This window comes from Strigops habroptila, chromosome 4 (genome assembly GCF_004027225.2).
Source record: "Strigops habroptila isolate Jane chromosome 4, bStrHab1.2.pri, whole genome shotgun sequence".
In the NCBI taxonomy this organism is placed as follows: domain Eukaryota; kingdom Metazoa; phylum Chordata; class Aves; order Psittaciformes; family Psittacidae; genus Strigops; species Strigops habroptila.
Window position 1 is genome coordinate 17,622,269 of NC_046358.1, and position 25,088 is coordinate 17,647,356.

Below are 25,088 nucleotides of genomic sequence, written 5' to 3' on the forward strand. Positions count from 1 at the left end.
ACAGGGAGGTATTGCTTGAATCAGGAAAAAAGGAGAATTTATCACCTGTGGAAGAAGGGACAGTCACCCCATGAGGAGTACAAGGATGATGCTAGGTTATGTAGAGAGAAAGTTAGAAAGGTGAAGGCACAAACAGAACTAAATTTGGCCACTGCCATGAAAGATAATAAAAAAATACTTCTACAAATACATTAGCAACAAAAGGAGCGCCAAGGGGAACCTTCATTCTTTAGTGGATACTAGGGGAAACCTAGTGACTGAGGATGAGGAAAAGGCTGAGGTACTTACTGCCACCTTTGCCCCAGTCTTTAATAGTCACACCAGCCATCCTTAGGGTACTCAGTTCCATGAACTGGATGGCAGAGATGGAGAGCTGATTAAAGTCCCTGTAATCCAGGAAGAAATGGTTTGGTCATTTGTTTCAATGTTCCCCTCTCCCCCCTCCCTTGGCAGCAAGAGAAAATTTAAGACATTTTCTGAGCAACGCAGGTAGGAATGTTGTGTCTTTCTTCTTCCAAGATGAGAATTTTAGTTTTAGTGCTTAAATCCTAAGAAGTGAGGAGATTCACACTTTCTTATATGTGTTAGTTCTAGTGTTATCATATTGAGTAAAGGTCTCAGTTGTTTATAAAAGTGCCTGACAATATCATCCTATCTTCAAAAATCTTGCAATTTAGATAGTCCAGAGGCAGGGAAAAGGGCACAGAAATGTTTGGTATTTAAAATGTCGTGCAGCAGGCTCTGGTTCTTGGTCAGCCTGAGGGGTGCAGTGGCTTGTGCAGAAAGGATAGACCTAGGGCCAAGGCTCCATGAACCTGTCCTCAGCAGGGAGGGGGAGGCCAGTGTCACTTGCTGGAGAGGTGAGCAAGGCATTGCTGTTGGCTCAGGATCTGCAGGCTACTGGAAGAGCAATCAGGTGCTTTGCCTAGGCTGTTAGTTGGTTTGCCTCCCAGTACTAAAATTAGGCAGATTTTATACTACCTTCACAGTAAGTGACTTCTTTTACAATAAAACCTCTCACTTCCAAAGCACAGCATTAAGACTTGTAGTCTCAAATGCATTTTACATATTGGGAGAGTTGTGTGTGTATTTTGGTTTGGGTGGGGTTTGTCCTTCCAGACTTGGATAATCAGGGCTGAGCGAAATATTAAAGCACTTCCTTTATATACTGTATGAACTCTCTCACCTGTATACAGAGGATTATAGATCTGCTCTTAGATGTCTTCTGTGTTGTGGGACTTGCACTCTCCTCTTCAAGAGCCCTTACTTCCCAGGCACGAAAAAAATGGCATTGATGCTCATGGCAAAGAGGCAGGTTTTCTTGGGCTGGAGCATAGCTTGGAGTCAAGTGATAGGTAATTTAAAGACATCAAGTGTCCCCACTTTTACTGGAGCCTCAGGAGTGTTGGGAGAAATCTGTCAGAAATTTTTGCATATAACTAGCTTTGTTCGTACTGTTACTTTTCCCATACAGAGAATTGCTAGTATGGATAAATGCATAAAGGATTGGACCTTTCGTGTGTGTTAATAGTTAACAGAAGGGTTATCTGCATATTTGAAAGGACAAACAATGACGGATGTGGCGGCTTGCTGGCGTGGTGCGGGTTTCCCACAGTTGTGTAATGTGGTTACTGGTCATTGTGTGAACTCTAAGTTGGTAGAAAAATTGTCTTCCTTTAGTTATTGTGTTAGAAATGCAGTGAATGTTTAAGGAGTATCAGAGGGCAAAATGAACTAGAGAAGGCGTCCCACTCCTCACTTCTTCCCCAGCATATTAAATCTTATGATTAAAAGAGTCCAACATCCTTAAACTCTGGTGACAGCTAGCAGCACATGCTGCTGCAGGTGGTTACAGACGTGTACAACACTTTGAGGATGCAGGCTGTAAACTAGTGCATTTGTGGTCCAAATTTTCTCCACTTATACAAAATTTAGATGTGTCATTACTACAATTTAGGTTTTTAACCTCTTCCTTCCCCATCTCCCAGTTAATCACAGAAATGTGAGTAGGATCCTGTGCCTTAGTTGTATTTGTGACTCTGGACCCGATCTTATCATGTGAGATTTTTCTGCTTTTAGCACTTGCAATCTAGTCGTAAGACAAAGGAAATGTCACAAAAAATGGAGAGGAAAGAAGACTGGATGTGAAAAGTCAGTGTACAACTTGACCGTTTTTCACGATCACTTAAGATTTTTCTAGGATACTATGAACAGCAAGACATCCTGCATCATTAAAAACTTCCAGCTTCTTACCCTGAAATGAATAAGTGAAAATCAAAGTCCAGTTTATTAAAGTTTATTTGATTTTATGACTAACAAATATGGTTCATGGTTCAGTATTTTCTTGGTTCCATGAAGCAGAAGTCTATGTGACATTTGAGGCTTTAGGAATAAAATACTGCTCTAGAGCAGTCCAGGAAGAATCCATCTGAACTTCTTCCCTGCTCTCAACTTTAGGGTCATTCTAGCTAGAAAATCTCAAGCATTTCAGGGTGTGTGTGGATAATCGTATTAGTTCATTAGAAAATTACTTGGGTTATAATTTTCTGACTCTCTCAAGAATGCAGTTACATATATGTATGTTAATAATCAATCTGTTCTGAGAGCTTAAGTAGTTCAGTTGCTTAACTATTCATTTTACTACTTTTTATATATATATTTTTTTAAATTGGCTGGCTTCCCTAAAAATAAGTTGGTGAAGGAGAAAATAAATATGCTGTTGGTTGCACTTACAATAGTGCCATTGTGCAAAGCAGAGCAAGGATCGTTTCCAAACGGCCTCAGGTGAAACCTAATGGGAAACAATTTCAAACTGGTCTGAGTTCATTGGTAGAAAGAATGTGTCTTAGATAAACATCTGATCCAAGTTATAATACTTGGTATTATTCCTTCTCTGATTAAGTTCTAATTTTTTAAATTTTATTAATAAATATGGTTGCATTGGCCAGTTGGAATAAGGAGCCTGTTATATTGTCTTTAATGTGGATTCTATAAAAATGGTTGTTTGCAGGTTACACTGATTTATGGTTGCCGCAGCTTTTTCTTATTACTGAAAATGATCGTTTTCTGTAAACTGTTACTCATAGAGAGGATACTTTGCATTATGCTGCTGTGCTGGTGATGGCCTTTCAAGCACAGCTTGCAGTTTTGAAAAATATGCAGTGTTAATTAACACTTTTTTGGTTTAGCATTCAGAATTTGTTCCTCGTGTTTACAGGAGAGGTCCAGTCTTCCTGCTTCATTGCTTTTAGCTCAGCATAAGGACAGATCTACTCAGCTAGAAATGCAAGTGGAAAAACCCAACCAGGTCAGACCAGTTACGTTTTCCACTGGGATCAAAATGGTAAGTCTTGCTTGTTTCTTTCTTTCTTCTCCCCCCCCCCCTTTTTTTTAATGCCTTTCAAAAGACTGAGGATTTCCTCCTATGAAATGTAGAGGTTCCTTAAACCCAAGTTGTGTATTATATGAAATAGATGGTTCTCTTCCAATTAAATATGTACTTGAATTAATTGAAGAATTTAATCATTCTGCTAGTTCTGGAATATATGAAATATTTTCATTGCATAGTTACCAAAAAGCAAGCTATACCTCTATCCCTGCAAAGTTGTGTTGTCCTTAAATTACTTTTATATCATTTGTTTACGAATTCTGGAAGCTAAAATTTTGGAAGTTCCAGAACAGGCTGCACTTTATTCAGATTTACTTTAAGCACTGGAGTAATCTGCGAGTATGAGACAGACAACTTAAAAAATGATGCCAAATGGTTAAGGATGCTATTTTCATTGTTATTAGATTCCAGGAATCAACAAGTATTTGTTAATGCTGTGGTGACAGCTAAAGATCTGTCAGCATTCCTGTTCTTTATCATGACATGGTACAAGTACACATCAGCCTGGCTGTGGAAATGTAAAGTTTGGAGGTATTGGGGGGTGGGAGCATGAGTTACTGATCTCTTTTGTGCTTTACTGGTTTGCTGTTTTGTTAAATCCCTGCACTTTTTTCAGACTTTGTATTTTAGAATTGATAATGGTAAATGATGTCTTGAAAATAACCAACAATATGCGCCTTCCTCAACAAACCCAAAAGTCAGCAAAGCAAAAACCCTTGCATCAAATTAGCCTTCCATCAGTTAATCAATTTATTTTGTCAGGGATGTCTGTGCTGGGTTCATTATCCCCAAAAGAGTTCACCATGTAGAAGTGCTTGCAGCTTTCCCCCCATTCCCTCCTCTACCCCCCCAAGTAGTTCCAGGTTTTGCAAAGTTGTGCAGATTGTTTTTTTTTTCTTTTTTGTTTTCCTGTAGTATAAACTGCATCTTCTTCCTTTTGCTTTTAAAACGTGAGAGTGTGGGGGATTTTCTATTTGTGTAGAAAAGCTAGTGGACAGAAACATCTGTTGTTCTGTTTAAAACAATTCTAACTGAATGCCTGTACTTTTTCCTGCGGTTTAAATATATTGTCAGAATTTCTTAAAGCTGTTGGCATTTCTTCTGGGAAAAAGAAGATGAGCTTATACTACATGATGAGGATAATAGAAGTACTTTCTAATGCATCTGTAAATGGATGTTAAATGCAGTGTGCATTAATGGTAATTTCAAATCTGCAGCCCTAAACAAACTTCATCCAGGAATGGTGAAAGACTTCTATGAGGAGATTTCTAGCATCATGACATTTAATTCTTAATGTTTGGAATAATAGGGGATATTCCAGATAACTGATTGTTACTTTATCAGAGTTCAGAAAGTTTGAGTAGATGCCTAATTTAATTTAAGTCCCAGACAAACAAAAAACTCACCACCCTGACTGACCTCAGTCCTAGATTAAAAAAGAACAAATAAGTAAGTAAGTTAACAATAAAGTGTAGGAATATCTGATGTTAGTTACTACTATTTATGGAAAATGGATTAGATTAAGCAAAACAGACTTTACACTGATAAAATCACAGGTTTTGAGAAAGATGAATGTTTCCATATTTTCTTTATAAGGTGCTTGATTTAATTATTACATGACATTGATTTTTAGAATTATATAGAAATTACATTACACAATAACAATATTGGGATTCTGCAAAATAAATTCAGTGGATACCTTGTAATTTCTGAAGTAGTTGTTTGTTACCACAGCATGGTAATATTTCTGTGGGTGTTCTGCTAGGATGCAGTTCACTGTTTTGAAGCAGATGTGGAATTTCTGTGGATGATATGCAAGTTGGCAGTTTACAGGGCCGCTTTGACAAGCTGGCCTCATCTGAATGAAATGTGTTTTAATACGGCTAAATGCAAAATTATAGATAGAAGAGTAAATAACAGGCTTTGAGAAGAGGATTTGGAAGTTTAGCTAAGCAACTAAACCAATTCGACCCTTAGCCACAGCATGTGTTGGGGGGGGCCTTGGGTATGTGAACAGCTCAGCAATAAAATAGGAAAGAACTTTTCCTTCTGAATGCAGTATTGGGAAGAGTCATGGACGGGAGAGTTCTGCTGACTGTGTTTTTGATTACAAAAATCAGAGTTCAAAGAGGAGCTACAAAAGTCCATTCAAAGGCAGAAAGGTATGCTTTGTGCTGTGTTCTGCCTCTTTAAGAGAAAGTTAAGATCATAGAATCATAGAATGATTGACTCAATTTACAGTGTGATATGACTCAATTTCACTAAGTACCTCCTTAACACAGAACATACCAAATCAATTGCAATTACAGTGCGACAGTAACAGTAGCAAGAAATCAGTAACCTTAATTAAACACGTAGGATCAAGGATACTGAAGGAACAAATAAGACCTAAAGTTCACAATGTTCTACTGGTTAATTGGCTGTGCTGTGCAAATTGACTGTGGAATTAAGTGAAATCTCTAATTGATGTTTTCAGGTTTAGGACTGGGATGTTTCTTGGAAAGTTACTGTAGTCAAATGCAAATTGTTCAGCTCAGAATAGTTTGTAAAAAGCAGTACTGCTTACTGTATGTGATTTGGTATGGTTGATGATCCCTGTAATGTATTCTAGTGATAGTGTAAAATGAATTCCCACCTGGGCACCTGATGACATGCTTATTTTCCGGCTTCAGTGTTTTTCTAAAAACCTGAGATGCTCAGTCCATTTGTTTTGCATAGGTGTACATTTGAAATGCGTAGAGCTGTTGCTGCGGTGCCCTTCAAGGGCGCAACACTATAGTTGCTTTGGCTTTGTTCCTCTCTAAGCCATGGGGAGTACCAAGAGCTTCTTTAAAAATACAGTTCTAATTAATGCTCAGTTTGGCTTGAGTTCTGCAAAGTAAGTATAGTTTCTGTGAAAAGTCTGCTTTGTGCTCACTGTTACAGTTTTGGCAGCACATGTTTAATGAGTCACTATGTACGTTCTTCCCTGTGCCTTTATTTTTTTTCTAACAGCTTGGCCACTGACCTTTTCTGGCAAGTGTTTTCCTTATTTCTTTTCAAAAGAAGAGAATCCAGATAGAGCCAGCTGAGATGCCGGCTAATCCAAAGCTTGTGTTTACACAAAGGCTGTAAAAATATGCCAGTTGTGACAATCCGTGGTTATTTTTTCTCAGCCTGAACATGAGTGTTTTTCTTGGGGTGGTCTTGGTCAAAGATGTTCTTCAGCCTTGACTGATAATCGGACATGCTTCTCGATTTCTGAGTTGAGGCATGCCCATTCTAGTCTGCTGGGCATTGCTCAAGGAAGTTGGCTCATTTAAGGTGTCATATTAGTGTTGTGCAGTTTGTATGCTTGCGCAGGGAGGAGGCAGTGTCTTTCACTTGTAAGCTAAGCAAGAGCATCCCCTATAGCACAAGACAGACAATTAGCTCATGGGAATAGGGTCTCCTTCACTTTTTCCTTTGTTTTGGGGTTTGTTTGTTTGTTTGTTTGTTTTTCCTTTCAGGTGGAAGCTGTTTTTTCTTCTTAGTCAGCTTATTAACTTTTGAATTCTATTTCAGTAAATTGTATATTCTGTGCACGAAGCATGCCTTCCTAATCAGTTTGATTTGCCTCTGTAAGTGAGGGGAGAAAGCGTTTTAGAGTTTTCTGTTTATTGTGCTCATCTTAATAGGAACTATGCTTTGAGCATATCTGCATGTTTAAAACAGTTATGAAAGCTAATCTTAAATCAGTGTAAAGCTACAAAGGAAACTGTAGCAATAGTTGTTGCAGTTGTGCTAACAGTTGTTGCAGTAGTGCTAAAAATACTATTTTCTGTCAATGCTTGTACCTTAGATTTTAGTAGCTATCAAAAAGAGCAAACCTTGTCGGAAATGAATGTATTTCTAGGGCTTATCAGGGTGTGCAAACCAAATCTAAGGTCTGGCAATAGAACTATTCTGTTTCTTGGTGAATGGAGTGACCATTTCGGGCTCAAAGCGGCTTTAATGTGAAGCTAATGTTAGTGTGTAAAAGAGGTGCTCATATGCATTGCACACGAATGGCAGTTTGCAAATGCAACAGTAATTAATTTCATTACAGTAATTTAGGGGTTTTAATGTCTCTGGTATTTACAGGACTGTTGGAGCCTTTTGCTGCTTGTAGATCTGTGCTTTACATCACCATTGCAGTTAAAAAAGCTTAGAAGTGTTGATGTATTTAACTTCTCTTTAATTCACTGAACTGGGAACATGCAAGCCTTTGAGACTGCGGCCCAGCTATTTGCATGTTTGTAAAAAACGTGAATGCCTTAGCTGGGCTGAGCTGCGTGCTGTCTTCAGCATGTTTCAGGCTGCATGCCCTGTCCCTTTCCTGTTCCTTCCAGTTTTACAATGTTTCTTGCTCCCTTCCCCCAGCCTCCCAGGAGTCTTAGCCTCTAGTGATGGTATTCTTGAAGTAATTTCATGTAGCTAAAAACTTAATTACCTCTAATTGGATTGCCTGAATATGCAGGAAAACAACATAGGTGTCTTCTAGCCACCACCACTTGGGAGAGCTTGCCTTTCACATTTTGTATCCAAATACCTCAAAACTAATATAATGCATCACTGACTGCTCAATTTATATCATGTTTTGTGTTTTATTACTGAAGAGTAGTGGGAGTATTCATTAATAGAAATACTAGTGCTTTGTGTTGTACATGCTTCGTCATTACCAAGATGGTTGCCACCCCTCTGAATTTGCAGTTTAAATAGATGTGTCAGGGAGGGAGAGGAACCAGATGCCCGGAGGGGACGTACTTGCCCAAGATTAGACAGCAGAGCAGCAGCGGAAGGAGGAATAGGATCCAGCCCTACTAAATTCCTAACCTTGTGTCTCTTCCGCTGAGCCGGGCTCCATCTCCTGTCAACAGGACCCCTGAATGGCAGCAAATTAAGAGTGAACTATCTGCTTCAGCTTTTATACTTCCCTGTCCAGATCACAGCAGTGGTGTTATATTTAACTTTCTGTGTGTCTGAATATTACCAGGATTTTATTCCAGTTATTGTAGTTTTCAGGCTATTAGTAACTGAATGCTGGGGAGAGCAATGTGCAGTCTGAAGCAGTTGGAGCTTGCAGGAGGGAGCAGTCAAATCAATATTTCAGAGGAATGGATCTGTGTCAGCCACAGGATGTCTACGACACCTCAGGAATGCACACTGCCACTAAGCTGAGCATAACAAGTGTTAGGGAATAGATTTTGTGCAGCATTACACTTGCAGTATTATTCTAATGGGAAATAACGTTCTTACGTTATGTGGAGCTATTTCTTTTAAAACACTGACCTCATCAGCTCAGGTCAAATTCACTGTTCTTCATTACTGCCTTTTCCTGCAATATTGCTTCCTGTGCAAACAACTGCTCAGCGGCTGCTCCTGTTTTTCAGTCTGTTTCTTTTATAGCTTTTGGAGCAATTATCCAAAATCCTGTTCCAAATGCAAAATAGTCTGTCAAAATACCTTTTTAATCAGTTGTGCTCCTTCAAAGTTGCTTAGACATATACCAGGTACTCTGAGGTAAGTGAAGTGTCTATCGCACTGTGGTTTAGCCTACAACTATTCTGCAGCTCCCAAGAGTGCTTTGCCACCCTGTCTGTGTGAGCAGGAACTATTTCAGCTTTGCAGCCTTGCTTTGTGAGTTCTTACTGCTCTGGTTGGGTTGGTTTGTTGGTTTTGGTGTGTGTGCCTTTTTATTTTCTTTGTGTTTTGTTTTTTTGTTTGGGTTGTGTTGTTGTGTTGGGTTTTTTTTTTAAGTGCTTTTAGTACTTGCCTAAAGTTAATAAGTAAACAAAGAAATAAAAATCAAGCCTATTTCCTTCCTTCACTGTTAGTTCAGCTGGTCTGTCTTCCAGGCTGAAACACTGGAGATGGAATTGATTTCTTTGAGATGTATGCCAGTCTGAGTTTAATCGGTGTTTTGTTTTTAATCTTCATTTGGCTTATGCTACACATTTCTTTCGCGCATTTCTTTTGGCAGCTGGATGGAATATTTCTCTTTTTGCAACACTTAATAGTTTAGAATCACAGCAAAATCACAACATTTACTTTCAAGAGGAAGTAGTGCATTTAGGCATATAGATCCTGTTGGAATAGATATATTTATTTGAGAAAGTGTGTATGTAAAGGTAACATTTTCAGTGGTGATGAGCATTATCTAGACCTCCAGCAGCAGTCTGGCTGAATCCACACTGCGAGACTGCTGCATTGCCCTGCAGCCTTGGTGCCTGTGTGTGCAATGGCTCAGTGCTCAGGCACCGGGGACCGAACGTCAGTTCTGTGAAGCAGAGTCCATTGCAGAGGAAACCCAAATGTGCTAGTGAGAGGGAAGTCCCCATGCTTTCCAGCAGGTCTCTGGATGAGGATGCTCAGAGAACCAGCATTCTTGCCGGGCAGCTTCCCTGGAGTGGAGATTGACAGGGGGTGCATGTTTGGAAGCAGGTGCATGTAGCCCTGTAACACCAACTCTGCTAGTGGGATTCTGCAGCTGCTAAGCACCTTCTCTTGATTCCTAGTAAGAATATGTTACATGTTGCTTTAGCTTTGAATTTTTGTCATCAATAACAGTATTTTGTTTTAACAATAAGCTGAGAAGGATACCTGTTTCTGAAAAGAAAACAGGGAAGAGAAATGATGGCTACTGGATCTCCACCGTCTCTGACAATACATGGATATGGAATTCACATATATGAATTGAGGGACACCAGAAATGCCAAATGATGAAATTTGCATTAGGGCTAACATGCTGGATATAAACAATGATCTAGAGTCCTGTGGTCCACATAGTGCTTACTTAAATCTCATAGGATTATATATACAATATGCCTGCAACTTTGAGTAGGATGATGGAGAATGCTTAGCAGTAGTAAATATATTTGTCATACTAAATCTCTGGCCCACTGTTTAAATAAAGATGTTTTGTTAAGAGTCAAGCACATACATGCAGAACTGTGCTTAAAGTTTTTGAACTCTGGTTTTGAAGTATATGCCAGACAAACTTTACTTAAGTGATCTATCATCAGAACGCTTCCTGTGCACTCCAGCCCACAGACTGACGTCTCAAACATTTAACTGGGTTCTGGCCTTACTCAGTAATTACTATGATATCAAAGTGCATAAACATGAAGTGTATTATGTTGACTTAATGAATTTATTTTTTTTTTTCCCTCCTAATGTAGGTAAGAAGTGTTTTTTTTCTTGGGTTTTTTTTCTTTTTTTTTTTTTTGGTGGGTTTTTTTTGTTTTTTTTGGGTAGGGGGAGGCAAAGTACATTACAGTATTTGTTGTTTCCTCTCCTCTCATTTACTCAGTGCTGGCCTTGGAAAAGGAGACTGGATTTTGCAAATGCAGTTCTATGTCTCCCCATATATCTTTGCAGGATTTGTTCGGAATGCCTGAGGAAAGATGCCATAGTCAAAATTAAGCTGTTTGGTGGACAGACATGATAAGAACTGCTTGACCTGATTCTGTTTTACGGTTGGGCTTTCTCATACTGCTCTGTTAAAATACATACTTGTTCATTTGCTTTAAGGCTCCTTTACATAGCTAAAGCAGCACATGTTTATATACACGAGTATAGATTCAAACTAGGCCCATAAGTTTGCACAGCTGTAATGACTGGAATTCAGTAAATGAATTAGTGCCAACACTGTTAATTGTATGGGAGTGAACAGCAAGACCAATGTACTTGCCAGTGAAGTGGCTGTAGCAGTGGAGCAGATCTGTGCTTCAGCTGTTACTTTTTGGAATGGAACTGGGGGTTTGGGGTTTTCTTTTGTTTGTTGTTGGTTTTGTTTTTGGTTTTTTTTTTTTAATCTCCCATTTGATTTATGGAGTTGCTCAAGAGCTTGCTTGCCTGAGTCTTTACCATGAAATTTCGGTAACGTATCTGTGTCATACGGCGTGTTGTTTTGGTCCCATGAAAAGATGCTGCTTAGGCTGAGGCTTACAGGAAGGAGGCTGCTGGCTGGGCTCAGCCAGGCTGTTGTGTGCTCCCTTGTCTGTATGGGAGCAGGCACTGGGACAGGAACTGGGCTTTAGGTCCTAATGCAGGATTCACAAATTCAATCCTAAGCAACAGCCAGACTTGCCACTAGCTATGATAGCACAAAGACATGTTGTAAAGTGATCTAAGGAAAATGCCATTTAGATCAGCCTGAGATCTTCCTGTTTCTGAGCCTTCTAGCTCTCAATATGCTGTTGCTTGAGTAGGTGTTACTGTGAGCAATAAGGAGAGATCTGACTGAAAGAAAGAAGGTGGCTGAGAGGAGAGTCCAAAAAAACAGCTGGCAGGGAAATAAAGAATAATAAAAAATTTCTCAATCATTGTTTGTTTTGGAAAGATCATGCTTTAAGCACATGGAAATACTTTACACATTTGAGAAGTGCTGACTTCCTACATGCCTTGTGAAGGAACAGCAAATCATTCATATAATGTAAACACATTTATAGATTGCTCCAGTGTAACTTTTTTCAGTGCTGCTGTTCTTTTTAACAAGATTCAGTTTAGTGCATATATGCTCTTTTGATGCTATACCTTGCCTGAGAGTTGCAAACACCTTAAATATTAGAGTTTGTGCTAAATGAGCAGCGCAAAGTTATTGAACCATATTTTTAATTCAAAAGTTATTAAATAGTGCTGCTTGATGCACTGTTTAAAAGTAAACGTACCAGAAAGTAGTGCTGGGGTGAAATAGAAATAAATAGCTTGTCTATAAGTTCAAGTATAAGCAGTCTTATTATGTCTTGATAGAGATGATAAAAAAAAAATAAAGAGCAGACAAAGTTCCTCTGTAAGGGTGGAAATTTAAGTCAGGGAAGAAAAATTAATGAAATGAGAACAGCCTTGCTGCCAAAATTGCAGTGGGTATTTGTGGAATTGTATAATCATAGTGCTGGGCAGGGGTCTTGAGAGGCCATGGTGTTCTTTCCCCTGCTGTGAAGCAGAGTCAGGAGTGCTTCATGACAGGTACCTGTCTAAGTGTCCTGGGCAGCCTCTGGGAGCACTTACTGCACTTACTTTTACATTTTAGGGGAAACTTAGTAACTGTGCATTTCCTTGACAGGATATAAGGTCATTTGATGTAAGTCTAATTTTCTCAATGTCTAGGTAGGTGCCAAAAGCAGCTTGTTCTCTGCCTCTTTGTAGGTACTTTTTATGTACTTGAAGATGACAATGGAAAAAAGACTTCACAGAACTAAATATTTTAGAATTTAGATCTTTAAAAAAAAAAAAAAAAAAGGAGTTCAGATGCCTTAATTGTTACTTAACAATAAAAGCATTGATTTCTTCTGCAAATGGTTGATAGACTGCCTCCAGTGTACAGACTAGATGTGAAATGACATTCATCAGCTGGAACGAGGACTGTTTAGAGAAGAAAATTCTTTTAAAGAGAGCAGTAAGAACATTTAAAGAATTGTAGTAAAACCAATGAAGTATCTGAAGCCATTTAGGCAAGCTAAAGTAGTAATTTTCTATATGTGTGTAGAAGAATGTATTATCTTTCTGCCATCATCCTTGTTTCTTACCACTTGTCTGCAGTTGTGAGAACATTGCATTTTCTTCTAATCCTTTCTTCTATTGCTGGTGATCAAAGTAGTTCTGTGTCATTCCTTCACCTTCTCTATTATTTACCCAGGGAAGCGCTAGTGGCCTGGAATGGCAGAACTGGGCTAATGGCTTCACAGATTCCTCTGAGTCACTGGTCACTTGGGTTGTGTCCATCTGTCTGGTTTTGAGAGACTTGCTTACGAGGCACTTGTGTGCAGACTTATCTCACAGACTAGTTTTATTCCTGGTTATTCCATTTCTCAGTGAACTGGAGTCTGTTTTCTGGTGTTGTAGAGTATATTGACCTTGCAGCATAGCTAAAAGATCTGTCATATGTATGTATCTTCTCTCTCACCTGTTCTCAGTGCCTCCTGCAGACAAATTTTGGGTAAGCAAAGCCTACGAATGGCTTTTCTGAAACTCTTGCCAGACTTAAAAAGTCATGTAAGGGGAGCCAGGAGGAGGACAAGAGGGATGGCCATAGTGGGAGGTAGTCCCTGGAAAAAACATGGCAGGGATGTCGGTATCAAGTCAGTAGCAGCAGCAGTGGTGTCATGGTGGAGTGTGGGTTAAGGACTTGGGGTGGGGAAGCACAGGGAAACAGGTGAGGTGGATGGAGGGAACTTGGATGTGAGGTGCTTTGGAGAGAACATGGGGGTATGGGGCCATTGCTCTGAGGGGGGAGATTTGGAGCAGTTTGGCAGAAAGGTGGGAGTGGGATGGGAGTTCCTAGGAAGAAGGGCAGAGGGGCTCCTGCATGGGATTGGGAAATAGAGGAGCTCTGGGACAGAAGGATTTGGGGAATTGGGGTTTTTTGTACTCACCTGTTTGGATCGGTTCCTGTGTAAGAAGTCTGGTCTATGCAGGCAGCAGGGAATGGTGTATGCGCACTTGGGTGGTTTAAAATCTGAACCCTCCACAACTTAAGAAGGGTTCTGGCTGTAGTACATGTCAGGCTCGTGTTTTGCACAGCATCTTCTTTTTTGTGTTAATCTATGTTCAAATTTGCACCAGTCTTGCTAATATATTAATTCTCTACAAGAAAAAAATCCTCAGTGTGTTGGCTGAGGCCATGCTCTGTGTGTGCATGTACCACCTTTCTGCACCTTAACTCATGCCTAAGTGAACACGGTAGATAGATGAATGTTTGCTACAGGGTCTCAGAGGATTTAACTTTTGAGCTTTAAACCAGCACATTTGTAAAGTAAAAATACATTGATTCTAGTTTTCGGTATTTATCCAAGATGCACTCATATTGCACTAGAGTACTTGCAGCAAAAGATGCTTGGATCAGAGAGGCAATGGTTTGTACCAAGGAGACTTCAAAAGTAATTTTCCTCAAGAATGTTTGTTCAGGTGCAGAGGGTGGGAGAAAGCGATATTGTTTTAGGCAGATGGCATTGGACATCAAAAGGTGAACTTCCCCATATGTACCTAGTCTGGACTCAGTGTGCCAGTCAAGGTGTCGCTGGAAAGGAATATTGACAGCACTGGCTACGAACAAAAGACAAATGATGCTCATGAAGAAGTGCCTTGGTCTCTGAAAGTTTGGGATATCTTTATTCCTCTTATTTTTTAAGAAGAAAAATGTGGATAATGTAGTATATCAGAGAATTAGCTATTTTAATTTATTGTTCTGCTTTGCCTGAACATAGTTGCTCCACAGGTAACTCGTATTTGGGGGAAATACAAGGCTCAAGTGTAATTTCTAACATGCGTTACAGTTCAGCAGAATGTGTGGCAGAGCAGTAAAATCCTGTGCCTCTTACAAAGTGGATAATAGCATGTTAATAGGTTGTATTTTATGTGCCCTCTTTTTTAATAATATAAAATATGGGAAGAATATTGTGACTGTAAAGAAACCTGCTTTGACTCACTTAGATGTGTGTAGTGGTATGGGCAGGAAACGGAAGGACAGAGAGCACATGTGGAACCATCTATCTAAATTAGCTGGATGGAGGCCAGGAAACTGGAACTTGCAACATTTGCAATGGTTAGTAGAAAACGAAGTGATGGCTTTGTGTAAGAATAATGATTCTCATATTATTCTGGGGCAGTGAGATAGATCCTGCAGGAGACAGATGGCATGTTTGAAGGAGATGCATGTGGAATTGGATGACAGTAGAAAGGTAAGTAGGTTAGAGGGAGGAACAATTTAAAACTGATTTTTAAAAACAATTTAAAACAATTTAAAACTGTGCCCAGGAGGAAGGCAGCATATATTTTTAGATCTGAGGTCCATTCTCCTGTTTCATCTCTTGAAAGAGAGGCAGAAACAAAGAGAACACTGCTGTCTTCTCCAAAGCATAGAAAGAGAATCACAGAAATGTGATCCTCTGCAAGACTGTCAGAGGCAGTGCTCAAGTCAACAAGAGCTGCTGGTCTGTGCTGTGTAGGCTTGCTGACAGATCTAAAAGGCATCAATGTAGGCATCTGATCCTTGCCATCATTAGGCAGCCTTTGGCACTGGGGCTTAGGGCTGCGTTTCTGTAACTGTAGGCACATGTGCATGGCTAGCATAAAAAAAAAAAGCCACATAGATTCAAGACTATATATAAAGATGGCCAGCTTGTAATGCTTCCCTGTGATAGACCCTTGGAGTTCACACAACCAGCGTTTGAATAATCAGTTAGTAAGTATTTGAAGAATTTTCTGCCTTTCCAAACAGGTGGCACTTTCTGTGTAAGAGTGTTATGGTAGTGGCACTGGGAATGCAGCACTTTCCCCTCTTTCATTTGGAGTGGGATTTGAGACAGATCATGACCGCAAGTTCAGAAAAGGGATAACCCGGGGAGTTTTACTGTTGGAGTTTCCACCAGCCACACACAAACTCTAATATGGATAGAGTTGGAGGGCTTCAGTGTTGTCTGCTTGACAGAGGAGATCTTGGCATAGGTCTTTGATATCCAGATCCTGGTGCGCAAGGTCTGTTGGCACTATTTGGCTGTGCCTGCACACCAAGGGATTCCCCTTTGTGGTTGTTCCCAGTGAAACATGATTAGGGTTTTCATTCATTGCATGGGGAGAAGAGGGCTTGGCTTGAGAGCTGATAAGGATGTAGAAGGGATTACAGTGGGAACTTCGGGTTTCCTTCATCTCCACCAACTCAGTTTTCATTTATTCACCTTAATCTGCCTCTTCATGGGATGCTGTCTTGAGCTTGAATTCTCATTTTAATTTATGTAGGATATGAAGCCTGGATGGGATTAGGCCAAGAATTCATCTCAAATAGGGCAATTCTGAAATCAAAGAGGGCAATTCTGAAATCTGTTTGGAATAAGGGGTAAAAAGAAAGAAAAGGTGCAGTTTATGCTAAAGCCTAATGTTGTATCAGTTTCATTGGTGGTGGTGTTTACAGCATCTGCTTTATGCTAATTTTTAACGTGTTTTGTGTCAGGTTAGTTAAGTTAATTTGAAATACAAAATTATACAGATGTTCCACTTTTAAAGTAACAGAAATACTCTTAAAGAGTGCTGTACCTGTTTAACTGCTGGTTGCTTTTAAACGCTCTGTAACTAACTTAGGCTGTAGCTGCCAGGTGTAACTTTGGCACCAAGTCTGTTTATCACCTAATTGAAAAAATTTGGATTTCTTTTTAAAGGACCCTAAATAAAATATTTGTGGTATATGGGTTATTTATCTGGGTTATTTTGTTTGTCGTGAAGAACAAAGGAAAAAACACTGCTGCATATTCTGTTTGGGGAAACCTCTGTCTGCAGCTCTGGAGCTGTGAAAGTGTAGTGTGGACCTGGGAAAGATAGGAGGAAAAGAGTGTATTTTCTTTTATTTTTTATACGGAGTAGCTTTTGCTATTGTGCATTCTGTTGTCTGTGTTTTTGCTGACAGAAAAGGAGGAGCAGGAAAGCTAAGGAATAGCTAGCTGAGACTTTTAGGAAGGGGAGAGAGAACCCATACCTGACACCGCCTGTGGGTGACAGGGGTAGACACACACAGCAGTTCTTTATTTGTGCAGTCGGAGGTATGTGTGTGTGCATTGTCAATTGTCTGTGACAGCTGGTGTTGGGGGGAGAGAGCTTTTTAGGGGAATTCCGAGATTTAGATCAGGGAATATTTGCTTCAATCAAAATACTTCATTTCCGGTTAATACCAAGTGACTGTCAGATAAAGCTAGCTCGAACATGATTTTTGGACTGGAGTATCAATGCAACGTTGGGTGGTTTTTTGTTTCGGTTTTCCCACCTTCCCCAGCAGGGCATATTTTGCCGAAGGATCAATTAGAAAACCCAAAGGAATGTGGTTAATGCGAATGACAGGGTTACTAGTCTGACCACTTCGGCAGAGTCATTAAATGTTTTAAAACTGCCCCTTTCACAATTCTTTTATGCTTTTATATTTTTTTTTTAATTCAGTTAATCTTGAAATATTTTTTTCATTACTTGCATAAGGGCATTCAAAGTATTAAGCTAAGACCATGGAAAATAACTTTGTAAATACTTTCTTATTGTTCTGAAATCTAATTAAAAACCTGCAAACTTCATCATTCATCATTTTACCATAGGAGCATATTTCTTATGAAGACAGTCTAATATCCTGCAGCAACTTCATGGCATTACAAAAATAATTAATGGACCCTTTTAGGGCAGTGTGTGTTGCTACAATGTGGAATACTACTTCAGTGTTGTAAGTGAATGGTGTGCTAGGAAACACTAATCCCTCGTGTATAGTAACAGGAAGTATGAATATTACTTATTAATAATAATATAAAGCACCTTCGCACACATGGTTTTTTTCTGGGCATTTCTACCTTTTTGTAAACAGTGAATTTTAATTACAGAAAATTGGTGAGAAGCAAGAACGATTTGTATAATTAAGAAGATCTGTTTATTTAAAAGCCTTCAGAAGTTCTAAGAGATGGAACTTAGCCGCATGAGAGGGATGAATGTTGTGCAATAATGCCCCTTCATTCCCCTTTCATAATAAATCTCTGCAGAGTATTCAGCTAAAGGGCTGGATGCCAAAAAGAACAGGTTCGACTTGTCTGTGAGGATTTACACCACAGTAAAATGCACAACTGCTTTTGTAGAGGTCATTGTGAAGGTCACGAAGCCAGTGTGCACCACTGAATGAGAGCAGCCTGTAACAATGGTGTGAGAGGTTGGACTGGCTGAGATCAATATTCAAAACCTCATATGAAATGTAGCAATAAGCTGGAATCATTAAAACACATGACTTCAAAGCATGTATGCTATTTTGCAAGAAATGAGTCGTCTCTTTTCCAGAAGTTTGCATTGCATATCCTCTGCCGAATGTAGCTCCTGGGTCAAAATGCAAGTGTGTGCTCGATTCTTGACCATTAACATTAACATAACTTAGCATGTCTGATATAAACACCCTCAAACTGTTAACGATTGCCCCTGCCCGGTTTTAAAAAACCCCTCACTGATCCTGAAATGGATTTAATTACCTGAAATTTGGCACACCTATTTTTACAAATAAGGTCTGAGTTTGACCACAGGGTCACTATGTCTTTAAATAAAAGATGATCATTTCAAATGGCAACCAGCCATCAGTGGGGTTTAGTGCAGAGATTAATTAGTAAACTTTGGAATGCACTACAACAAATGCAGCTGATTGGCAATAGCATGTGGAGCAGCAACTGGTGGAAAGCTAGTGCTGCTGAGCAGCAGAGGTATTTCCAAAAAGTCTTAAGAGTTGCTGTGATGTACTATGCTTTAAATGGCACTGTGCCGATTGCATCAAACCTCCGGTTTTCTATTTTTGCACTTTAGTAAACTCACAGATTAAAGAAATCTGATGTGCATTTGGAAAGAAAGCAAGCTGTCTTTTATCATTTTGGTGCGATTAGATGCACCCCATCAGTAGACAATGGTGCTCTTGAACATGAGTTTACTGAGGATTGTGGTTTGTCTGCAGTGTGTTTTGCAAATTTTTTTAACTAGGAGGACAAGTATCAATGGTACTGTAGAATGCTGGGGTAGGAATTCTTTGAAAAAGATGTTGAAGTAAATATGATTTGATTCAATAGCTGTTGCAGTAAGCCATTTCTTATTATTCTAACCTACTTTTGAAAATTATATAGATTACTGAGTATGTGTGCTTGCATGATTTATAATTGCTTGCTGTCTTCCTTTTAAGGTTTTAAATATGTTAATTAGAGAAATTGGGAAGCATCCTATGTAAATTAGCTTTCTAAGGTTGCTTGATCTATTTGGTATGAGTAATGGATCCCATTACATATCGTAATTTTTTCAATTTGTGTAGGCCATGCGACTGGGCCCAGATAATAACATTAAGATGATTTATGTAATAAGCAACTACTCTTGAGAGCTGACTTGGAAGCCCTATATACTTTTAAAAATATCTCTGAATATTATTGTATTAGTCTCTTGATGCCCACCTTCAATTAGAGGTATGGTCAAGCATCTATTTAAATCAGTATAAAAACCTCACACCAATGACATTTAAGACTTAAATGCTTAAAAATGGCCCATACAACTTGACAAGCCTGGTAAAGTTCATTTTACTGTATGTATCCTGAGTGTTGAGCAAAAGGCTGCCCTTGTAGACCAATTAATGGTATTGCTGAAATAGTCATATGAAGTTTTTGATGTAAAACTGGCAGAGGTGCTTGATCTCATAAGATATGGATCATCCTGGTTTTGACCCAGAAAACCCTTAAGCATGTGCTTTAAAATTAAGAAGGGTTGTAGTCCTCCTGGTTTAACTCTCAGCTCTGTTACTTTGTCCTCATTGCATTTCAGTCTCTAGGGCCCATTGATGTACTGTGGTGGATCTGTGGACCAGGCAATAGCACACACTGGTGTCCTACCTGGTTGTGAGCTGCTTGACTTCTGAGCTGTTGGAACGGTCTACAGAACGACAAGGAGCAGACCATAGTTATCAGGGTGCTGGTTGTTTCTCTGGAGGCCTGTTTCTGCAAGTCTCTACTTCCTAGATGGTTGTGTTTATTGTCATAGGTAATTGCAGTGAAGCGGATGGGTTCAGTTTACACTGTCAGGTTTAGGCTTGCCCTGGCTTTGTTGGACTGGACTTGCAGGCCACGCTCCAGACAAAGTAATTGGTATGTGACTGCTCCTTTGACTTTGTGAGGCTCTTTGTGTGCTTAAGGCTGTGTAGTTTTCTAAGGTGAATTAGTGTTGCTGAATCTGGGTCTAAGCCCCAAATAAATATGATAAAATTTTCTGATAGCAAATAGATTTGTTAGCTTGAGGTGCCTTTAAATGAATCCTGTGTGGAACTGTGCACAGGATTGGGGCATTACAGGATCTTGCAAAACATTCAAACTGTCAGCACTTGGGAAAGGAAACACAAAAACCTATTATTAATCATATGTACTCTAGAGTTTCTGATTTGCTCTCCTCAACTAGAGTGCTACAGTATCAGTTACTCCTATACCTGTAGTGACGGGTTTGTGTTTTCCTGTGATGAAATGGAACAGTGATGTGGGTGCACAGTAGCCCAGTGTTGCTGGATGGATGGCTTCCAGGTAGATGGAAACTTGGGCTGACTGGCTTAGGAGGCAATTCTCTGCGGTCAGTTAAAAATCAGCTCTTGCTGGTGAGCCTAGAAGTGTGTCTGTGCACGCTGAGTCAGTCTCTTATATACCTGTATGATTGTACCACAGATTAGACTCAAAAGGCTTGGCAAATCCTATTTGTGTGGGAAGCTTAAGTGCAAAAACTTGCCTAATTTACTTTATTTAAATCAGTATAATCCTGCTTAAGGCCTTTTGGAAAGCACATCTAAGTGAGCAGTGTTCTAAGTTAACAGTGTCTTTCGTGTTCACAATAAAAGCTAGTTTCATTTGAAAAGGGAGTGCTTATGGTTACCTTCTACAAACTTTTGACATATTAAATGTGGAAGGACTCAATTCTGCATGCACACATTATCTTTTGTGAAATTTGTACTTAAAAGATTTAATATCTTCAGGTTTGCTTTATGATCAGCAGTTCTTTGAACTTGTAAGCAAGAAAGTGTGGATAACTTCAAATATCTATTTGAAGTCTGATTCTAAGGAATGCTTATGTTGTTTTTGACCTTATAATGTGAAGTTTGATTTCTGTCTCAAAACTGCAGTATTCTAGTGGAAATGTAAATACAGTCTGAATTTTTTTTTTAGGTATCTTTAAAATATGTTCTGTCTTAAAGACAGGGACTTTATTCAAGAGATCCTGGGTATTCAAACCATGGAAACATACTTCTGTTCATAAGGGCCCAGATTCAGCAGCTGATGTCTAAATTGGCCAAGCTTATTTGTGCATGCTTTCGTTCAGGAGATACTGATCTGTGCTGGTTTAGACTCAAATAGAACATTTTTTGGTAATTGTGAAGCTTCATAAAATAGAGAAGGGCTAAGGGTGGAAGCTGATTGAGATGATTTAGAGTTTTATATAAGCACATAAAGCTGCAAGTTGTCTTGTTGTGTTTGGTTTTGGAAAGCACTTATTAACTGCTTTGACATCTCTCTTTTGTTCTTGCACATCTGCTTTAGATTGTTTGCCATAAAAGTGTAAGAATTAATCTTGCCCTCGTTTTTGTTATTGCTACCAGAAACCAAATTATTTTTATTACTACTTGTATAGGGATTTGGACCCTGAGCTATTTTCAGAGTTGAGGAGCAAATGAGTTTGTATTTCATTTTTTCCCCTCTCTCACATTCCCCCCAAGCTTACAGGTAAAGTTAATTAAATTAGAGTTTTTGAGTGCACAAAGATGTTAGACATGGCTTGTTAAACTCTGTAGTAAGTGCTATTTTGTTTTATTTGGTTCAATATTATAAGTTTTAAGGGAATTCAAGTGATCAACTCACTTTAGTTTGTTTCTCAGCGCAGCAGCTGCCCTGAGCCAGGGCAAGATATTTGCATCATCTGTGGAGAGCTTAGTATGTATTTTACTGTATGGAAATAATATATGCAAGTCAAAGAAATGAAAAGCTTGCTGCATGCTTAGTCCTTTGATTAACAAATATTCTTAATACTTGTTCTTGGGGCTTCCTTTTTGTCCTGTTTATTTCCCAAGAAGCAGTAAGTAGCAGTGGCATGGGATGTCAATATAAGCACACTGCATTTGAGTGATTTCTTTCCATGTTGTGTATTATTAAATGCGTTCTGCTGGTGTGGGTTCATCCAGTCCTTATGTCAGAGCATATAGGAATCTTCCTTTATACAATGGAAGTGGTGTTTTTAGGGCAAAACTGTCTCGTTATAAGCCTATATCAGGAAATACTCAGGCAGCCTCTGAGTTGCCAGAAATCTGATGTTTGTGATGCAGTTGCTTTCACAGCAGTCTCCTATTTCAGAATCTGTGGCGACACTTGGATTTTTTTTTGGTTTGAACACAAGTGTTTTAGCAAAAGAGTTCACAAAGGACCCAGTGAACAAGATAAAACAGATGAGGCATCTCTTTATTTTATAAATAGATAAATAGGATTTTCCTGAGACTAAGTGAAATTACCATGCGATTGTATCACTGTTTTGCTGCCAGGTTCTATTTTTGTTGAAGTGAGGTTGTAGATTTTTTCATGGCAGGAACTATTCCTTTTTCTCTGTACTAAGGATGCCTTAGATGTTTCTGGTTATTGTGCTTCAAGGGGTTAAAAAACCGTAGCTACTGAAACCAAGGTAATGCAGAATGCCATGTTAGTTCTTGGGTATGTGGAAGGACTTTCTGCAACACTCTCAGGATCAGCCAGGGCTTACAAATAGGCTTTCTGATCCCAGGAAGTTCTGTGAATCCTGTCCAAAGTACTGCTGAATTTCAGGTGCAATTTGAAGTGTACACAACTTTAAAAGCTGTCATGTGCTTGTGGTTCAGATTTAAGCTTCATTTTGATATAGCCACTTAAAATGTAGGTGGAAACTTACACACAAAGAAACTAAACCTCTCTGGAAGGACAAAAGAGTATGCTTTGTGCAGATTAAAAATGTAGTTGCTTCTGCCCCAGGGAGCTTTTTGTTTAGTTTGACAAAATGAATGTGCATTTTCAGAGCAGTGCCATGAACCATGTGTTAAGTTTGCAGTGTGTCTCTTCCTGTCCTCGGAATAATTGGCTAATGTGTACTTGTGCGTTCTTCATGCAAATCAGTGAAAAAAAGGCTAGAAATAAGCTACTTTTCACTTTTAACATAAAGTAGTGATTTCTAAATATATTGCTAATAGGTTTCAGTTTTCATTTAAAATTTGTAGTAAATGTAGTCCACAAGTATGTGAAGATGCATCACATACTGCTAATGTCGATGACACTTTCTTAACTTTCTTTAGAGTTCAATTTTTCGAAATGCCTCCTTTTTATTTTTTTGCCTGTTTCTAATTATTTACTCTGCTGTTCTCTCTTCCTGTTTTTCCTATTCCATGATTTTGCTTTTATCTGCCTTTATTGTCCTTTTTCTCCATATTTTATTCCTTTCTTTTGTCCATGTTGCTATAAAAACTTTCATGCTTGCTTTTGCCAGACGGTTATCAACCTTTAGCAGTCTCTCCTTAAAATCTAGCTATTCATGGAATCTCACTGTATTTTTTTTCTTTATCAGCCAGACATAAGCCATGTTGATTGGGATGTTCTGCATCTTTATCAACATTTATCTGGGTCGAAGCTGTATGCTCAGTAAAGCAGGGAGTATGTCTCTGACTTTCACATACACACAGTTTCTCATCTTCGATAGACTGAGGTCAGCTTTCCATTCGGTTTTGTTATTTTAGCAGTCTTTCTTTTTAAAACATCCATTGGACTCTACATTCCTTAAAAACAATGTTGTATAGCTGTGGCTATTTGGATATGGGGAAGCTGATTTAGAGAATCCCAGGAAAGAGTAGACAGTGGAGTACAGCGATGTATGGATCTTTGTGAGCTTCTACTAATAAAGCAGATAATTTTTGTGGGTTCTACTGTTTTTTCAGGAAATCCTAAATAATTTTCTTGCATAATGGAGGGATCTTAGCAGCATAATACTCAGCTTTACTGCAACAAAAGGAACACCAGTAGATTCAGCTGTACCAAGACTTAAACAATTGCTGCTGGTGGGCGAGCAATGCACAGCTATTGCTGTGCTCTGACCTCCGCTGCTGTGTCTGTCCCTCTCTTAATGCTATGTATCATGACAAAGTAGCATTCGTCAAACTGATTTCTATGTCATGTCCCTTGAAAAATAAGGCCCATAATGTGGGTATTTAAAACAATATTATTTTGGAGCCTTTAATCCTGTAATTACACTGGCTACTGCAGAGCTTAGGCTTTGTTGATAGTTAAATCAAAATGGTTGAGGCTCCGGAAGTCTGATGGTAAAAATGCAACAAAAGTCTGCTTAATTCTTCTTAATGCTGTATTACTAACATAGCATATTGGGAATTAGTGCTATGTTTGTGTTATGTAGTGCTGTATAACAAACTGAACAGAATATTGAGTTTGAGTCACTTATAGTGAAATGTTCTCTCCGAAAAATGGGAAGACCCTGTGGTTGTACTCTAAGAAGGGCCATGCCAAGTGCTGTGAGAGCCACAGTAGAAAAAAGAAAGTGAGAGCTGATAGTGAGGTTTGCAAATGCAGTTGGCACTGCTGGGGTGTCTGAATACCACACAGCAGCCAGTTCATGGCATGGCTTTTCAATCTAGTTGAAAGTGGCCAAACAGATAGTGCATGCAGGGTAGAAGTCCTGGGAACCAGAGCAAAAGTTGCAGAAGCAGTTGAATTTCTGCATGCAGCACAATGGATCACACAAATGCTATAAGTGCTTAGGAGCTGAGTCTGACCTGGTAGCACAATTGAGAAATGAGTGTGAAAAACCTGTGGGCTTGTTAGTTACATGAAGATGCTGTTCTGGTTTATTTCTTTATTTCCAAAAATGATGCTGTCTTGTGTGCTGGGCTGTCCTTTGAGCAGTGCTGCAGATTGAGGAAGGCTTGGCAGTTCCTGCCAGAACTATGGAGTCTCCACTAAAAACAAGCAAGTGACTTGTTGCAGCAAACATCCAGGCTATCCCCGGAGTCCTAACCGGGCTTCAGCAGCCAGTGCTGGAGAGGATAGTACCAAATAGGCGCTATGATGCGTTGATGTGAAGAAAAGGGCACCAGGCTTTTCTGTGAAGAGAGTAGTCACTAAATCCTGGTACTGGCGCTGACCCAGAAGAATTGTATTTCAGCATGTTAGATGGA

General features: G+C 39.3%; 1 protein-coding gene across 4 annotated transcripts in view; it reads left to right on the forward strand.

Annotated features, from left to right (window-relative positions):
- Positions 1–25,088, forward strand: part of MNAT1 (MNAT1 component of CDK activating kinase) — a 133,056-nt gene that overhangs the window by 60,287 nt on the left and 47,681 nt on the right. For 3 of the 4 annotated variants that reach the window (XM_030484641.1, XM_030484644.1, XM_030484643.1), the window contains one exon: positions 3,218–3,343. In XM_030484641.1, the coding sequence (XP_030340501.1) occupies positions 3,218–3,343 (126 nt within the window). Of the gene's footprint in view, positions 1–3,217; positions 3,344–4,597; positions 4,831–25,088 lie in introns of those variants that run through there. The other variant, XM_030484645.1, reaches the window with a different exon arrangement.